Source organism: Triturus cristatus, chromosome 12, assembly GCF_964204655.1.
Source record: "Triturus cristatus chromosome 12, aTriCri1.1, whole genome shotgun sequence".
NCBI classification, from domain to species: Eukaryota; Metazoa; Chordata; class Amphibia; order Caudata; family Salamandridae; genus Triturus; species Triturus cristatus.
In genome coordinates this window covers 793636526-793654745 of record NC_140595.1, presented here as the reverse complement: position 1 = coordinate 793654745, position 18220 = coordinate 793636526, and the positions used below count along the sequence as shown (strand labels likewise).

Here is an 18220-nt window from a genome sequence, read left to right as displayed (position 1 = left end):
AGCAATGGAAGTTTTACAAGGCTCACTTGGATTGGTGGTGGTGCCGGCACACACTCCAATCCTAGGTTACCTTACAAATTAACACTCCTAGACAACTCAGTCAATGTGTTTAATCGTGGTCAGAGTGTTATGCGCCCCGGAAGTGCTACATTCAAGGACAAATTACATTTGTTAAAAGATTAGCAGCTGGATGCGGACATGCAGCTGCATTCACTGTCGGTCCTTGTAAGTATGGTTTAGGTGATTGTTAATGATGCTTCAATTTTGAAAGTTTTGTAAGTGCTGAAAAATTTACGGGATGGTGCTTTGACAATTTGTTTTAAATGACAGGTCATGCCTCTTCAAGGGCTGAGAAGATTTGATGAGTCGGTAAATTGTGTCGTAAATTACAGTTTACTATCGCTCAGGTGGTTGCGTTTATGGAGACCTTCTGCCGTGTAGGCAAATTCTTGGCACTGATTAAAATTAAGGAAGCATTGGCCGTGCGGCGTAAAAGTGAAAGTCATCGTGATCACTCTGAAAGCGATCGCGATGACGCACGCTAGGGATGCGCGTGCAGCAGCGGGGGGGGGGGGGGGGTATGGTGCTGAAGGCTGGCGCAGGAAAGGCAGACGGCTGGGCAAGAAGGGAGGTGGGAATGCGGGGAGCAGCTGTGCTCGTGCACGCCATCGTGCACTGTAGATTGTCGCCAGCACAAAAATGTGGGCAGCACTTTCTAAACCCACCTACTAAATATCTCGCCAGACCAGCACATGCGCTGGGTCAGGCGAGACCTAAAAACGATGCCTTCTTGACAACCTGCAGTAAGAAGTCCTTGAATCAGAGAAATTTAGACTTTAGATTCACAGCCGCTGAGGATAATCTAAACAGGCTCAATAAAACAAAAACACAACACAAGCAGACGCGATAGAATACGGCATGCAAGACATGGTTAGGTTCCGAAAGCTGATTATATAACCAAGGGGGCAAATTAGGCAAACTCATTCATTGGCTTTGGCTAACATGTAGGGAACTGAGTCCCAGACACAAACGATATCACAGATTGTATGCCACACCAGATCAGACAGCAAAATCATGAATTATAGTCAACACACTACATACCCACTTGAACTACTAGAAGACTACCACTTGATGCGGAAGCCTCCCGCGGGACTGGGGGCATGCTGCGGTGGTCGTGTTTCATACACCGGGGTCGACCCCCAGACCAGCATGCTTCATATCGCCCTATCTCATTACTGAATATAGAGGCTAAAATCTTGGCTAAAGCTCTGGCAAACCGCCTCCAATCCCATATCACTTCCTTGGTCCATCCAGACCAGGCCGGCTTCATGCCTCAGAGAGCGACGCAGCACAACATTCGTCGAGCACACATTGCCATTGCCACTATTCGGGGGCTGGATGTGCCAGCAGCACTGCTGTTGGCAGATATGGATTCCCTTAGCTGGACGTATTTATTCGCCCTTCTAGATCACCTGAATATGGGTCCACGCTTCTTGTCCTATTTGAAATTGTTATATACAGACCTCACAGCCTAGATCTGTATCGCAGGGTCTGCCTCCTTCACTTGCTCTATTGGATGGGGTGTCCAGCAGGGTTACACATTGTCACCATTTCTGTTTGCCTTAGCAATGGAGCCCTTGGCAGCTTGGGTCCAGATGGATGTGCAGGTGGCAGGTTTTGAGTGGGCCCGGGGACTGTCAGACCGTATCGCATTATATACCAATTATGTCCTATTCTTCTTGACGGGCATTAAAAGAACAGGGCTAAGGCTGCTTCGTATCATGCAAATCTTTGGGGAATCTTCAGGTTTGTTTATGAATCCCTGTAAATCCACTCTGTGGATTCTGGGGAAACATATAGAACTGGGTACTTGGGCTTCGGTGGTGCAGATTACCACAGTGGGAGTAAAGTACCTGGGTGTCTTCCTATCAGACTTATCAAGTGTGTCCTGGGATCGTAACATTGTGCCGGTGTGGGCATGGGTGTGCGAAGAGCTGAGAGCCTGGGCTAATATGCCCCTTTCCATCCCTGGTCGATCGGCCATCTTCAAGATGGTCTTGCTACCGCGGCTGCTCTATCAATTGCAGAATTATCCCTTCCCCCATCCTCCCTTCGTGGTTTCGCCAAGTCAACTCGGCCTTGGGTCAGTTTTTGTGGGCAGGAAATGTTATGTTATGTTATGTTAACAATGATTTGTATAGCGCACTGACACCGGTTGGTTTGCTGGCGCTGTAGAGACAGGGAACAGTCAGAGTTGGAAGCCAGCGGAGTTAGTAGTAGGCTTGATGATAAAGCCAGGTCTTTAGGGATTTCCTGAATGATATGAGGTTGGGGCATAGCCGGATCTCAAGGGGAAGGGCATTCCACAGACGGGGTGCCAAAGTGCCAAATCTGCAGCCACCCGAGCGTTTACGTTTAAAGGATGGGGTTTGTAAAAGGCATTGTTGGGCTGAGCGAAGGCTACGGGACGGGGCATATTTTATAATGAGTTTAGTGATGAAGGTAGGGCTTTTACAGTGGAGCGCTTTAAAGATCATACAACTGACTTTGAAGGTACAGCGTTGGGCGACCGGGAGCCAGTGAAGATATTTCAAAAGAGGGGTGGCAGAATGTCATCTAGGCTGGTTCAAAATCAGTTTTGCTGCCTGATTCTGCACCATCTGAGGTCGTTTCAGAAGGAACTGGGGGAGGCCCAGATATATCGAGTTAGCGTAGTCTATATGGGAAATCACGGTTGCGATCACCACCTGTATCAGGGCTTCGTGGGTCAAAAGGCGGCGAACCTTCCGGATTTTTCTCATTTGAAAGTGGCACTTGGATATCACCTGGCCTACTTGCGTTTTTAGAGAGAGGTCACTGTTTAGGGTGAAACCAAGCGTCTTTGCCGAAGATGAAGGGATCGGAGCTTGACCCATTTCTGTTGGCCAATACTGTGGGCCCCAGTATTTAGCGCTGTCCCCAGTCAGTACCAGCTCGGTTTTTCCTGGGTTCAATTTCAGATGATTTTGGTTCATCCAAGCTTGGATGAACCTCATTGTTGATTGAAAGAAGGAGATGGACGTATCTGAGTTGTCAATTGTGAATAGGAGCTGTAGGTCGTCCGCGTAGTTCAGCACCGTTACCTGTTTATCTCTAGGAGCTTGGATTAAAGGGGAAATATAGAGGTTAAACAGGTGGGGTGACAGGGACGAACCCTGGGGTACACCGCATGTAATGGCCTGCTTATTGCCCGCTAGGTTACCCAGGTGGACTGCCTGGGAACGATTTACTAGAAAGGACCTCAGCCAACCGGCTGCCGTGCCCCGGATGCCAGCCTGAGAGACACGGTCGATCAAGATGGTATGATCGACCTTGTCGAATGCGGCTGACAAATCCAGGAGCACTAGAGCCTGTGGAATGAGATTGTCTGCGCAGTCCCTAAGGGTGTCCATTACTGCCACTACCACCGCCTCAGTTGAATGGGCTGGGCGAAAGCCCGCCTGATGTGGATCAAGGCAGTTAGATGTCTCTATGAAGTTGGACAAGCAGTTGGCGACATGAGCCTCCAACGCCTTAGCAAGAAAGGGAAGAAGGGAAATTGAGCGATAATTTGCATTGCAGGTCGGATCTGCACCTGGTTTCTTCAGGAGAGGTATTACAGTCGCTTCTTTAAATGCAAGAGGAACTAATCCAGTGGCCAAAGAGTTTAGAAGGGTACAGGCGGGGGCCGGAATAGCTGCTAAGCAGTCTTTCAGGATACAAGGAGGGCATCTGTCAGATGGGGCGCCAGATTTTACTCTTACCAGTAATTCCTGGAATAATTCTGGGGTAATGGGGGGGAAACTGCTAAATGAATCGATAGTGTTGGGGCTTGGAACAAAAAGGAGGAGAGGACTTGAGGTTTGAGGAATACTGGCTTTGATGGCCATAATTTTCTCTGTAAAAAAAACGTTAAGTGAATTACAGAGAACCTGGGTCGGGGGCAAACTGGGCCGGACGTTGTCAAGGTTGGTTAATTCATTAATAGAAAAGATGTCCTTGGACTTATTGTTTGAGTTGGTTATACGGGAGGAAAAGTAAGCAGTTTTAGTTACTAAAATAGATTTCATGTAGTCCTTCCTGGCAGAGATGTATCGAGTTTTAGCGTCAGGGGCATAGTTGCGACGCCAACGTCGCTCGAGTTGACGAAGGGCCAATTTTTTTGCTTTTAAGTCAGGAGAGAACCATTTTTGGGCATCGGCGCGTCGGGCCAGTTTGATCGTCTTGTATGGAGCATGAGCATCGCTGGCTGATTGCAGCCAGAAAGAAAGATTGTTTTCTGCTATATTGATATCAGAGTTGTGGGAGGGAATGGAAGTAGCAAGAGTTTGTAAGAATTCCGACCTGTCTAGGGAATTCCAGTTCCTAGCTCTTCCACCCATAGCTGTGACAGTGGACTTTCTAGGGGAATGGATAAGGTTAAATTTGATAAGAAGATGATCCGACCATAGACACGGAAAGGTGGCCGGGGTCGTAACTAAAAGAGAGTTGGTCCAGACCTGGTCCAGAATGTGGCCTTTACAGTGGGTAGGTAATTGTACATGTTGTTCAAAGTTTAGATTTGTAAGGAGCTCAGTGAGTTCACGCGACTGAGGACCTTCCAGAGGATCGTTGAACCAGTAGTTAAAGTCCCCCACCAAAAGGATCCTTGCATGATCAATGGCTAGGTTGGCAATTTGTTCGCTAAGCGCTAAAGGGAAGGACGGCATGTTGTTAGGGGGGTCTGTAAAGAAGGACGCATGCCATAGTAATATAGGAAGTATCAATTTTTAGAACCAAGTTTTCAGTGTCTGAGAGATTCAGGCAGGTCAAGGCGGTGACGTTCAGGTCGTGGCGGAAGATTGCTGCCACTCCCCCGCCAGGTTTGCCGGGTCCACGATCAGCGTGAATGATGCGGTAGTTAGGCGGCAACGCTGCTATGATATCTGGAGCAGAGTCTTGGGTGAGCCAAGTCTCAGTAAGTAAGAGAATGTCGAGATTATCCTCGCCTAGTAGAAGAAAGAGGTCCAGGTTATGTTTCACCATGGAGCGGGTGTTTAGATAAGCTATAGACATGGAATGGAGACAGGAAACGGGCGTTGTACGAGTAACAGGAATTGAAGTGGCGTTATCAAGAATGGTAGGGCGGTTGACTAGAAGCCCCAGTCTCTGGGCTCGATAGCATGATGACTCACACAGGTGGCCCTGGCCGTTGTTAGTGGCCAGCAGCTCTTCACGGGAGTAGATGATCCGTCCTGTAGCATGGCGTGCCCTGGGGCCCATCAGGGCGCGGACGGGCGCAGACGGGCTTGCCTTAGGCGCGCCCGCTGCGCGTCCGAGATATACACATTCTTATAGGATGCGGGGGAAGGGGCGTGGCCTCGCGTCAGGGGGCGTGGCCTGTGGGCTGTTCGAAGAATGGCGGCAGTGAGTAAGATCCCAGGCCGCGGCAGCGCTAGCATCCGCTGTGCAGGATTAGCCAAGTGGGAATCGAGTGCCCAGAAGCTACAATCATACAGGTAAAAACATAAGTATACAATTTACAAAGTTTAAAAATAGAGTGTCTCTCTCCCGGCTTCCGCCTCAGGAGTGTCGATAGGAAAGACACCCCGAGTGGCGTTGCGGACATGTTTCCAGTCCACATACTGTGGTGGGTTGGCCACCTTGGTTGTCCAATCATACTATATGGCCTCGCACCTACTGATATTGAATGACTGGTGGTATGGGGACAGGACGGACCCTGCGTATGCGGTGGAACGAAGATGCATGGGAACTACCACTCTACATACTATCTTATACTCGGCTTCTGAACGCAATACCCTGCCGTCGGCCACCAGAGTGGTATTCCAAGTGTGGAAATAGGCTCTGTGGAGGATGGGGTAGATTGACGAAATAGACTCCCCTCTGGTATAATGGGAGATTGCCTCAATTAGCTGCTCTGGTGGGCTTCCGGGATTGGGACAATATAGGGATTTCTACTCTAGGAGATGTGAGGAGGGGCACAGTTCTGAAGTCTTTTCAGGATCTCCAGCAAGAATATCAGATGCCAAAGACCCAATTTAAAAAATATCTTCAGTTTCGGCATGCCCTCCTCCCCAGTGTTACGGGACTAGAGTTCCTCCTGGATTTTAGGTCCATTGAAGCCAAACTGTTTATGGGAGACCTACAGGACCATAAAATCTCCAAAATGTATCAGTCTCTAGTAACGAATTGTCCCACCACACTAGATAAACTTAGGGAGGCGTGGGAGGAGGACCTTGCCCATTGGATGGAGATGATTGGACGGAGGCGCTGGCCTCCCCTTGGGAGGCGGCGATCGCAATGCTGCTCCGCCTAATCCAATTTAATTACCTACACCGGGTATATTATACTAGGGTCAGGTTGTGGAGGGCAGGCTTGGTGGCATCTCCAACTTGACTACGATGTGGTCAGGAGGAGGGCACCTTATTTCACACGGTCTGGCAGTGTACAGCAATTGCAAAGTTCTGGTGGGGGGTTTTGGCCTGTCTTGCAGAGGTGTTGGGGTGGGAGCTCCCCTTCTCACCTAAATTAGCGCTTTTACATATCATGGAGAGTGTGGGGGGAATTATTTATAAACGCCACCTAATGCTATTGGGATTTACAGTAGCTAAACAAGACATTGCACGTAAGTGGAAGGCAGAGGTCCAGGCTTCATTGTCAGCATGGAAAAATGGTCTTGATTTTAACATGGTATTGGAGGTTCCTATTTTTAAAGCACAGGGGTGCCCGCAAAAGCATTCTAAGATCTGGAAGCGATGGGCGGACTATCGAGGCCTCTACCTGGAGCCCATTTCTTCTGGAGATGCTAGTTTTGGGATGAGTGTGCAGGACGGAGGTGTAAGGGACCAGTGGTTAAGCGGAAACTCTTATTGATGCGGTGGGTGTAGAGGCGATGCTGGAGATTCAGTACAGAGACCGTGCAATGGGGGGCGGGGGAGGTTTATACTGGTTATGTAGAATGGTTGTTTGTTGAAAAATGCATATTTTAAATGCCAATGCAAATTTTTTGTACTTTACACTGTAGCAGATAGGCTCTGGATTACAGAGCTCTGCATTGTATTTGACGCAATAAAATAGGTTTAAAAAAAAAAAACAGACTACTACCACTTGATCGCTATGCCCAGTCTCTCCAAAACAGGCAAGAAGCTCATTGGTAAGACAATAAGCATGGAGAAAATCTCAGGCGCCATAGGCCAGCTGTCAACGGTCAAGTCGCCGGCTCTAGCTGCTTACCAACAGCATTCTTCGAATGTCTAGCAATACCACTATGCACACTCCTGAATGTGTCTGAATGAGCTAAGGAACAAAATACATTCCGCCGAAGCTAGGGGACACACACATAGTGAACATTATCAAACCATAACGCCTCCCGAATGGCCCAGGTTCATATCGGCCAATATCGCTAATAAACATGGGGGAAGAAATACGAGCTAAGATACTGGCTCAAAGACTGGGATGTCCCCTGTCCCCCATCCTATTTGCTATTGCAATTGACCACGTGGCCAGGGAAATTCAATCACAAGAGAAGTAAAGAGACTAGATGGTCAGAAGACCTGGAAGATAAGATATTGCTCATTTAAAACTCAAGTCAGCCAGGGAACTCGGGACCAGCAGTGGGTGAACTGCATGACAGCTAAGGCCTCCACTCTAGAGCCAAAGTAAACTGGACTAAAGCTGTCCTGTACCCACTATCACAGGGGAGGGGGTTGTCTGGTGGGCATGTGTGCTGGGAAGAGGTATTCAGGTTACTACCCAATTAATTAAACACTTGGGAGAAAACCCAGTGGGGGGAGAAAATACAGCCCGCATTAAGAACATAATCCCTCTATTGGACAGCATTCGGAGGGACAGACAATCATGGATTGCCTATCCTACCTCGACGATAAGGAGAGCGGTGCTAATAAAAATTATCACCATTCCTGAGATCATGTATACTTTACAAAGCTACCCAAATGCCCTACCTTAGGATACTTTCAAGCTATAATCTCAACACGATTATTATTTTTTTGGAATAGAAGTCACCCGACCATCCTTTGTAAAATTATTAGAAATCAACTTACAATGGCGGTCACAGCATGATAGATCCTAAATCCAACTACTAGGCTGCCCGTTTACTGGTTACAAATGATTTGATCCGTTGCTTTGAAAGTGGGTCATTTGACTGACCACACCTACGTACGTGAATCTTGGGTAATAAAAGAAAATTTTAAAAAACACTGCACTACTTATATGGCGGGAAACTCTCATCAGAGACCCTTCCTGCAACTAAAGAGGTAAGTAACATATAGAATTCTGTATACAGACGTTTGGGCCGGGAGAACAGAACAAACTATTATGGGTGGGTACAATCCAGTCGGAAGTGCAAGCCTTACGGGGATTCGGTGGATGTAAATCTTTGTAATTAGTAGCTTACGAGACGTGACCAGAGATGGTATGGCGAGACCCTTTACAAATTGAGGAGGAATGTGGGCTACTAAATACACAGTTTTCTAAATATCTGTAATTTATACATGTTCTTATACCATAACTAACAAGTCTAAACGAGATTCCAGAACACAGCCCCACAAAGGCAAAGTTTGTGATGTCCCCTCTTTCCCTCAAAGGAAAGCTCTGCTCCCCAACCCCCAAACTAAAACACGCTGGTCATCAATCTCCCGCTAGCTTTAATAAACTTAGGGAGACATGGGAAACAGATCTAGGCCTAATGGAGGATGAAGAGTAGTTGTCTGCACTTATGGCCCCACAAGCGGCAATCAAACAGGCTGCTCCTTTTACAATTCAATTATTTTAACCAAAACTACCTTACCACAGCAAGTCTTTGAAGTATTCAAATAACCGGACCAGAATGCCTACAGTGCTCCAACGCAATAGGGAATTTCTTACACACGGTGTGGGCATGTCCAATCCTGGAACCACTCTGGTAGGGGATATTTTGTACTTTTGAGGAGAGCAAGCAGAGACCGTTAAATTGCACCCCAAGACTCGACTTTAATAATATAGTAGAAGATGCGGGCTTCACACAGGCAGACAAGATATTTCTGAGATTATGAGAAACATTGTTCAAAATTGGAGGAACCAAACACCTTCCACAATTCAGGTGTGGAAGCAAGTCATAGAGATGCTGGATACTCGAGACCCCAATATATGAAGCAAGAGGTCTCCAAAAACCATAAGAAAATTATTTTTTTCTGTCCCTCAAACATGTACCCTAGAAAATCCTGGATTATTCTGATATGTAGGCAATTTAGTTCTAGGCAGCAGAATCCGAATACCTGCATTGGAGTTGGTGCAGCATATTTAAAGCGCTGGCCTGAATTTCAACCCCTAATAACTCTTGATGTTATAGAACTGTGCCCCTGAAATAATATTATGGAAAAGGTTACCAGATGTTCATGCTGCTAGTCCTTTTATTATCTTATTGCTTATATAGACTGTATTGTTTTTTTTAATTGTCAATATGCTGTGTGATTCAGCATGATTTTCTATCTGACAGCACCCCCCCCCCCCTTTTTTTTTTTTATATAACTTTGCCTCAAGATGGTGGTAATTGATATCCCCAAATGAGGTCCTTCATTTTTACTAGAATGGATTGGTATGGTGTGGGATTTTATACGACTTGCTTATATGCTACTATTGTCCTTGCTTTTAGCTTAATTAGGAGATAGGGGCTTTTGTATCTTGCTTTTTATTATGCTGAACCTCTAATATGTGATGCGCTTGACTGTAAAGTTGTTTCATTCATTTTTAAAGAAATGCATTAAAAAAAAATATATATATATATATATATATATATATATATATATATACACACACACACACATACACACAAATTACCTGATGATTCGGATTCTATTAGTAGGATTTGTGTTACATATCGAAATGCTGGATGAGAAACAGCCAGTGTCATTACAAAGCGAGATGCTATTTCAAAATGTTCCAGTAACCCAAATAATTGTCAGCAACTCAGCACAGCCCCCTTCTATCGAAGGCTTAACTAAATCTGTAACGTTACCAAGTTGAAATGAAGCAATCCTGCTAGATAGAATCTGCAACAACCACTTCCAGCTGCAACAAAACCCAGGAAGGATAGCCTGTTCAGCAGAACCTCCAGAAAAGCACCCCAAAAGCTATCATCACAACCACAACATTCAATGGACAAGAACAGGATCAAGAGGTAAAGTTTCACCTAAACCCCATTATCTATCACTAAACTTGGATGGTTAGGGAGTACGTATTTTTAGCCAAACTTGATTCAGGGTAAGCGCAAGGAAGGACAGGAGTCAAGAGAAGCGGAACTTGTGGGCAACAAACAGGCGATGATCTTCCAGAGATTTTGAAAGGCAACAATGATAGAATATGTTCAGAAGAGTTAAACAGGGAGCCAAATCCAAGAATCTGTCCTGCAACTATAGGGGAAAAACTGGAAGATAATGCAGAGATAACTGTGGAAGACACCAAGGCCCTCATTATGAGGAACATGTTAATTCCAATGGGTCTGGTATCAGCAGCTTAAGAACCGATCAGAATTAGAAGTTGTGTAGGTTTCAAACTGAGATTTCACAGGAAACAACGTGGGAATTGGCCCAGAAACGCCAATTCCTGAGGATTTTTAATTTATATTAAAGGACTAAAGGGTAAAACCATAAGCGAGACAATTCTATTTAAGCATGGCTGCAACACTGCTTTCATCAACATAGATGTTGCCCTAATTGGAACCGTGGTGAATACTAGGCCTGTGAAAGCCTATGCACTTGTGTGCCGATTTCATTTGAATGGGGTTATTTAGAGCACTTCCCCACACTCACTGCACCACTTATGCCAATTTAGAGGAGGCCAGAGTGCAGAAGTGCACAGAGTTCACGTAACAACATTAGCCGTTTTTGAATACCAACAAACGTACATTCCAATGTGAGCAACCAGGTTTCCATTTCCAACCCACATGAATGACAGTAAAAAAAACAAAATTCTCAATACAGGATACCTGTCCCTGTTCCATTTCTGGACACTAATGTGACCTATCCATATTCATGGCTATAAAATGTCATAAGATCTGTCCCTGCCCCAGGAATAAAGATCCAGTGATGGCAGGAAAAACAAAAACAGAGGTGGTGCTTTTTAAAGATGACGTCAAGACCAATTGAAATGGATTAATTTAATTCTTTTAAGTAAGTCTTTAGAGGATAGAACACCTGGGGGGTAGATATTATATATTGTAGAAGTCTTAACATTAAAGGGATACTCAGAATAAAGAAACAGATCTCAAACCATGTCGTCGTGTGTATTGAACGTTACCAGCTAATGTGCTTGTTCTTTGCCTATCAATTATTTATAACCCCTCAAGAATTAATTATTACGCATTACAAAAGGCACTGTGGGTTGCAAAACCCTGATGTCTTTTTAACTTATGGGCCAGTGAAAGCAAGGATGTCAATATATAGACTCAAATGAACTCAACTGAAGAAAAGAGTCCGGTTCAGGGCCTTATATCTGGCACATAAAACCCTGTATGGGGAAGGCCCAGCATACCCGAGAAAATATTCTTTCTTCAAACTTGCAGAAAAAAAATCTTTGTATAGCCCTAAAAGGACTTTGCACACGACCAATTCCAGGACAGTTAATGTCTGTAAAATCAGAAGAAAGAACTGGGGTGGTAGAAGCTTTATCTACACCACAGCACAACTTTGGAATAACCGACCTGAACACCTCAGAGGCCAGTCTAACCTATTTAGTTTCAGAAAACATCTTAAAACCTGGTTATTCTCTTGCCCAATGTGAACAGCTGTAAGCCCTCTCATAAACCTCACCTTCTCTTGTTCGTTGTGATTGGTTATTGGTCTTTCTGGTAGTAATATTTAGCAAGCCCTGACAGCTCCCATGCATCGGGTGTTCGGTTAGACTAAAGCATTTCAGTGTGGTGGTCCGCATCACCGCACTGAAATGTGATGTCATGCATTATAGCACCTCCTGAGTGTGAGAAAATGCCCTCTTTCTGCATGGTTGCCCCCACATTTTGCTGAATTGCTGATGTGCTTTGACTGAGTGTGCCCTGGGCTCCTGCTAATCAGGTACCCAGGGCATATGTTCTTTCCCTAAAACTGCATTGAAGCCTAAACCCAATTGGCATCTCTGGCCACAGGTCAGCCCCTGGTAATTGGTACCCAGGGCACTGTGACTAGAGAAGGCGTCTAAGGGCTGCAGCACTTATTGTGCCACCTTTGGAGGTCCTGAACCCTTGCACTCATACTCTGCCTTAGCAGGCTGCGTGTTTTGATGCAGAACAAAGTGAAGAGTCGACATGGCATACATCTGTGTGCCATGCCTACTACCCACTGCCCTGGTATGGATCAGTCACCCCTCTAGCTGGGCACACTATACCAGTGGTGAGGGTACAGGCGCATGAGCCCTGTACCCCTACAGTGCCCAAGTCCATTCCTGGGCACTGTAAGTGCAGTGCTGCCATTAAGAGTATATGGTGCTGGGAGTTTGTCATTACGAACTCCAAAGCACCATAATCACTGCACTGAAAACTGAAGTTTGGAATCAAACTTCTCAACACATTAAACCCACACTGATGCCAGTGTGGAATTTAATGAAAAATGCACACAGAGGGCATCTTAGAGACGCCCCCTGAAAACTAACCCACCACTAGTGTCCAGGCAGAGTGGCTGCTTTCGGCTGCCACCACCAGACATGTTTCTGGACCCCTAGGTCGAGAGCTTGATGCTGTCTGGGGCCTGAAACAATGCACATCCTGGGACGAGGTGCCAAGCCTCCTCCCCCAGGATGGGCAGGGTTCACGAATGGGGAGTTTTAAAGGCGTGCCGCCTTTGTGAGCTTCCCCAGGCCACTTGCTGCTTTCAGCAACTGGTCCCCACTGGTTCTGACCCCCACTTTGGGCAGGAGAACCGGCGGGAAAAACAAGTGAGAAAGAGAGGTGTGCCCACCTGCCAACTTCACCCCTTAGGTGGGGGAGGTGAAGTGAAGCACAACTCCCAGTCCCCGCCATCTTGCAGATGGGGGACTCAGCCAACCAGGGACAGGCTCATGCCCCCCTCCCACTGGAGGATGACATAATAGGGGGTGTACACACCCCAGGAAAGGGACCAATTGGTCCCTGCCTTTTACCTACCTGCAACGCTCCCAAGTATAGTATTTAGGGGCAACCCTGAACCTTGCTTCCTCAGGCAAGAAGAAACTACAAGAAGAAGAAGGACCGAACAGCAGTGCAGCAACTAACAAGAGAAAGACGCCCACTGACTTGGCCTCAGCCCTACCTACCTGTCTCCCCCTCGAACCTGCTCCTGCAACATCCCGGTGTGTCCTGCAGCCAGCAACCTCAAAAGCCCCAGAGGACCTGCCTACCTTCAAGAACAAAGACTGTCTCCTGTGAACACCGGATTTGTTCATCTGCAACCTTTGGCTCCAGCCGGACACCGCAAATCCGCCCAACTCTGCACCTGCCGTCCACGGGCCGAGCTCAGATGGGCAAACGCCAAGAGGAGGTCACCCTGGCTGGCGTTCCTGACCCGAGAACCGGCGACTCCTGACCTGCCTCAAGCCTCCAGCCGACGCCTGAAGCCTAAATCCAGAAGAAACCCCCAACCGCGACCAGGAGCTGGTAAGAAGATCCGACCCCAAAAGGCACCCCTGCACCCAACACCCCACAGCCTTGGGTGGCCAAACCGACGGTGCCTAACCAACCTCTAACTTCCCACCTTACCTTTCGAAGTGGTGGTCACACCCAGAAGACCTTTGTTGCCAAGCCTGCAGTGCCTTTGCAAACCGGCGGTTCCCCATTGAAAACAGGGCGCCCGACGTCGAAAACGCACCCTGCACCCGGCCACCCTAGTGCCGCTGATGGTGCACCTTTTGTGCTACTTTGTTTCCCCATTTGCGCTGAGCTAAAGTCCAGGAGCTTTGCTCCCACAACCAAGTGGCCTGCTTGCCAGCAGCGCTCAACCGGAGGCCCCCTATCCCCCATTGGATAACATTGGGCCTCAGCACTCTGCACCCGGCCGCCCTAGTGTCGCTGAGGGTGTAACTAGAGTGCATCCTTGACCCTGGGGGACTCCTGAGTCTACCCCCAGAACCTCAACTCCCACTACCAAATACTTACCTCAAAACCGATAACACTATTTTCCTTCATAGGATAACATTGACTGGTTTTCTGTGAAAAGTTTCTAAGTGTAGAGTTTGAGAAACTAAAGAAATTCTTTAAAATTGCATAACCTAACAAAAACGATTTTACTTACCCGTTTTCAGGAAATGTCCCAGAGTAGTATGTAGGTATACTACTCTAAGACTAGTAATCTGAGAAGTTACTTACCTGCTATTTTACTAAAAAGACGATTCAAGTCTATGTACTGCATTTACAAAGTATTGCATTTCTCTGCATCCATACTGTAAATCAAACCAGAGTGCATATACAATAATCATTCAAACTGTATTTCAATTGCATTACTACTGTAAAGTATTTATTGTTGACCTGTGCCAGGCTTAATCGGTTCTAGAAAATAAAATAACTATAAGAATATTTTCATACAAAAACAATTGGTCTGAAGTTCAGTCTTTGAGTGTGTGAATTAATTTGCTGACTGAGTGTGTACAACAAATGCTTAACACTGTCCTCTGATACGGCCTTTTTGCTCCACCACACTACCACAAGTGGAAAGTGAGGCGCTATCTAACTTTACACCTGCCTACCTTTGGGGTTCCGCTGGAGTCTGTGCACACTATACCTCACTTTGGTATAGTATATACAGAGCCAGCTTCCTACACTGAGCTGTCAAAGCGGAAGCGCTAGTATACCTTTATTGACAGAATTTAGGTAGTGCGTGGTGACCAGAGGCGCGCGCTGGTCCCGGCAGGCTTAGGGGCTGGCCCAGTTTCTCGCACAATAACTGCTGCTATTGTAACACTATTGAATTTTCACCTGCAACGGCGGCATTACAAGTGATGTCGTCGGGAGTCAGTGCCCGGCCAATGGCTACCACCATACCGAAACAGTCAGTGCGTGAGAGCGGGAGTTTTCAGAGCATGCGCACTGCATCAGCTGCAGTTCTAGTAAGTTTTGGATGCTGGCGCTGGCATTCTGAATCACAGCAGCAACTTTGCTCGGGTTGCTCTCTTTCAGTGTAATAGATATCAGTGCCAAGACGCCCTTGGCATTCGCGCGCTTTACAAACAAATCAATATCAACTTGCCCACTCGCAAACCATAAGGTATTGTCAGTTGGTGGATGGTTTCACCCATAAGATAGGTCTATTATTAGACAGGGAGCATGTAAAGAAAGTTAGTGTGAACAATCTTAAAATCAACAGTCTGGATTGGACAGGCTATGCGTGTTCATCTGGCAGGTAAGCAATAAAGGAGATCTCTGAATTACATCAGGTTCAGTGAATATAGGAACGGAGCTCACCTTATACGCCCCGGACCTGCCCTTGACAAGCCTAATTTGAGGAGGGTGGGGGGGCGGATGGAGGCCCCCCTCATACATGGCCAACTGAAAGAATGGGAGGAGGCTGGGGTGACTACAGTCTGAGACTCCAACCAAGACTGAGAGCTCTTGCCCCTCTCTGAATTCTTAGAGTATCACAAATTAGGCCAATTCTTGACTTACCATGTAGTTAGAGGGGCTATGACGGCGCTCTGTGGCAGAGACACTCGGGAACCTGACACACACCCCTTGCTTCAGGCAATGGTAACGTTGGTTACCGCCAGACACCTGGTTGAATGGTTGTACAGGGAAATAATGGACACAACGAAAACATCATTCACACACCTGCAGGAGAAATGGGGGGGGGGGGGGGGGGGGGGGGGGAAGCTGGTCGGCAGAGCTTTGATTGACGTGGAATGGAAGAAATCCCTAGAGAGCATTAAAAAAAAAAAATCCAGGAACTCAACTTTAAATTAATACAATTTAATATTCTTCACATGACATATCTCACACCACACGGGCTAAATGTTATATATGGGACGACAGACGGCAAGTGGCCCAGATGTGGCGAACTGGATGCATATGATGTGAAACTGTTCGGACCTACAGGGTTTGCTGGAGGAAGATAATCGAGACCCTCAATGGAGTGTTGGCACGAACGTTGAGGTGTGTCCCCGAGGTCTGTCTGCTTGGGCTTTTCCCTAGGGCCAAAGCCCGAAGGATTGGCCACAGGTTCGTGGATTTAGCATCGATACTGGCCAAAAGGCAAATAGCGAGCAGATGTCGAGCAGCGAGTGGTCCCAGTGTATCAGTCTGGGAGGCAGAGGTCTCAATATGGGTCAGGGCCGAGGAAAGAGAACTGACAAGAGAGGACAAGATAACGAAACGGTGCAAGCCCCTCGCAGAACCCTGGGCTGAAATACTGCAGGCTTGGGAATCGAGGGGATCTGGGGAAGCAGAGGGTGACAGGGAAAGCACTGCAAGTATGGAAGAGGTTGCACAAAATGCTAAAGAAACGATATGTCAAATAAAAGATTGCCTAGCCCGTGGCTCCTCTGGTAAGCAAGGTTCCGGTTCTCTACACATTGAGTCATTAGTGACAGTGGGCCAAAACACAAGTAACCAAATCTGAACATTTCCCTTGTAATATCCGGTTAAATACTTGAAGACAATACACCACAAACTCGAACTCTGCATTTTAGGGAGGAAAGTGCTTACCTATGATGGGTAAGGGTTCTGGCACAAAGAAAAAAACAAAAAACCTGTCCATAACTAGCACATATTTCCCTTTACATTCCCACTAAAATAACCACCCAGATTACCTTTTCAATGTCTCCTAATAATTGATCGTAGCTGCCTTTTTCAATGCCCACGGGTCAAAGCCATGGAGTGTTTAAGCTACTCTGGGGCTGATTACGATGGTGATCAGACGAGCATCCGACCGCCATCGTTGCTGGAACGGGACTGGCCGACAGGAAGTCAGAGGTCCCACTTGCCAAATTAAGATCTAACCACCGTGGAGGCGGTCAGAAACATGCCTCTTTGCTTTGAGGCTTGTGCTGCAAAAGGGCCGCAGCACAAACCCAAATGCCAAAAGGCACGTTTGGAAACATCCCTGCATCATGCAGTGCCTGCCACACGATTGGGGATGTTTAGGGGGCACCACAGGTCTCCCCCCCCGGGGCCATTGTGGAGGGCCACTGGGGACAAGGGCCCTGCTAGGGGCCCCAAAAAAGCCTTTCTGCCAGCCTGTTCCTGTCGGAAGAACGGACGTGAAATTGCTGGCGGATCGCAAACTCCACAGCTGTGCCTGAGAAGGCACATCCTCCATTATGGGGAATGCGATCGGACTGCCCGCCCGAGGGTGTCCTTGAGCCCATCGGAAGCGGTTGGTCGGTCGCTAGGCCAATGCGGTCCAACAGACCGCACCGTAATGCGGCGGTCTGACCACGGTTAGAGATGTCGGTGGGACGGACACCAACGGGATGCCGGTGTCAGTTCCACTGACATCATAAAGGCCCCCCCCCCCCCCAAAGTCTGGTGAATAGAGTAAGAGGAAATCTCATTTCCATGGCAATTTATACAGGTAAACAGTACTGTAAAGCATCCATAAGACATCTCTCTGCTTTCTCTGGTAGCCCATGAAGTTGAATATCGTTTGGTCCAATAGATTTATGCAGCTCCTAAATAACTGTGGTATACAGACATTTTGACTCAAGCCATTTCCTCTAAATGTAAATCCATTTTCTACATTTTAGCTGTGAAAGACGAGAGGATGTTAATTGTTGTCATCATTCAACATCATTTAGTTAAGACTCAGTTTTTACCTTAGGCAATTGTTTACCAAACTATGTTTACTCAACAGCATTCCTCACTTCTCTGATAAGAGCCAATGGTCCTAGATTTGTTAAAACCACTCCACATATGATAAGGCACAAGATAAAAAGATATTTAAATAGAGGACAGGTAAATGGTAAGGAATGACATTTTTACTTAAAAATATTTCCCCTCCAAGCAGACACCAACAAAAAGAGGAGATTAGTTGGCTTAAAAATGGTGTTCTACAGAAAAATATAGATACTGAGTCCTGTACAACCACATCAGCAGTAAAAGGATGTACATTTTTCTTCATACTTTAACTAAATGCTCAGCTGTAATTTTCTACTTACCCTGCATATTAATAAGATGAGTTCCTGTGTGCACTGCCATGCTCTGCTGATACGCAGCTGATGTCAATGTGGACATGTCACTGAAAAAGGAAGACAG

General features: G+C 46.8%; 1 protein-coding gene across 6 annotated transcripts in view; it reads right to left on the bottom strand.

Annotated features, from left to right (window-relative positions):
* GPS2 (G protein pathway suppressor 2) overlaps nucleotides 1-18220 on the bottom strand; it is a 69143-nt gene that overhangs the window by 44143 nt on the left and 6780 nt on the right. For all 6 annotated transcript variants that reach the window (XM_085639503.1, XM_085639504.1, XM_085639508.1 and 3 more), the window contains exon 5: nucleotides 18124-18203. In XM_085639503.1, the coding sequence (XP_085495629.1) occupies nucleotides 18124-18203 (80 nt within the window). The remainder of the gene's footprint in view (nucleotides 1-18123; nucleotides 18204-18220) is intronic.